A 1,141-nucleotide genomic window follows, 5' to 3' on the forward strand; every position below is an offset into this window, starting at 1 on the left:
GCGGAAGTGTTCCAAGGCCTGCAGCTCCCGGGCAGAAGCGGCGGGGACTCACCCGGAGGTCAGTGACCAGAGCAAACACTAGGTTGGTGAGGGCTTCAGCCACAGCCAGTCGAGCGGCAACCTTGGGGTCCAGCAGGCTCTTGACTGGCTGCTCTCCCAGGGCTGTGGCAGCCCCTACGAGCTCCTGGTGACTCAGTGCCACAACTGCTACATCTGCCAGAGGAGTGTGCAGGGGCCCAACACACTGCTGCTGGGCCACCAGGCCACCTACGGAGCGGTCCACCTGCGGAACCCACGTAGAGTTGGCGACAGGGCCAGGAAGTGCGGGCTCTTCCCCAGAGGCACAGGGTGGTGGCAAGTCTGGCTTTCCCCAACATGCAAACAAGGACTTCACTCAGAGTGGGTGGCATGGAGACCAGACCGTCAAGGTGGCTTCCCTGCCCTGCCACTTCTCCCCACCAGGGCTGAGGAGGGTGAGTGGAGGAAGCTGTGGGGAGCTGGAGAAACAGAAGAGTGCAGGAATACCTTGTTGGTGAGGTAACGCTTGCTGGCCACAGCGGGCAGCCTTAGAACCCGCTCCAGGGCCTGGCGCACGGTCAGATCTGAAGGCAAGGCCAGAGGCTGCAGCAGAGGGGGCTCCCTTTGGAGGAAGAACTCCTGCAACACAGATGGTGACAGGGCACGTGAGCGTCTGGGCGAGGGCTGGCACACAGTGACAAGGCACGATGAGGGTCAAGGGTGGCCTGAAGAGGAAGATCACAGGAGAAGCATCCTCTCTGCCCGCACACACCTTCTGAGGCATCTTGCCCAGCACCCAGTCAAGCTCCAGGTCCACAGGGGTTGGAGGAGGTGTCAGGGGGGCATCCCCCTGGCCGTTTCTTCCCACAGGACATTCCCGATCATCCACCAGCACTATCTGCAGACACAAGGACACCACCCAGAGGGAATGAGACATCGCAAGGCATCATGGGAAGCTCCTTGAAATCGGAGCAGACATGCTCTCTCCACTCTGCTTGGCTTCCTTTGTAAGTAACCCTCACTCCCGCCTCCTACTGCCTGTCCCCCACACGTTGTTTTCCTTGTCTCCCAACCTCCCGTCTCTCTCTCTCTCTCTCGACAATACCCAGGCTGCTCAAGCCCA

At 60.6% G+C, this 1,141-nt stretch overlaps 1 protein-coding gene across 1 annotated transcript in view; it reads right to left on the reverse strand.

The window, feature by feature from the left end:
• The window catches only part of PFAS (phosphoribosylformylglycinamidine synthase), a 22,489-nt gene that overhangs the window by 11,386 nt on the left and 9,962 nt on the right, over positions 1–1,141 (reverse strand). The window contains exons 15-17 of the mRNA XM_006151745.3: positions 791–916; positions 526–657; positions 53–283 (exon numbers count right to left, since the gene is read on the reverse strand). Coding sequence (XP_006151807.1) covers positions 53–283; positions 526–657; positions 791–916 — 489 coding nt within the window. The remainder of the gene's footprint in view (positions 1–52; positions 284–525; positions 658–790; positions 917–1,141) is intronic.

The sequence above is a fragment of the Tupaia chinensis genome, unplaced genomic scaffold, assembly GCF_000334495.1.
Source record: "Tupaia chinensis unplaced genomic scaffold, TupChi_1.0 Scaffold000330_1, whole genome shotgun sequence".
Taxonomy (NCBI): domain Eukaryota; kingdom Metazoa; phylum Chordata; class Mammalia; order Scandentia; family Tupaiidae; genus Tupaia; species Tupaia belangeri.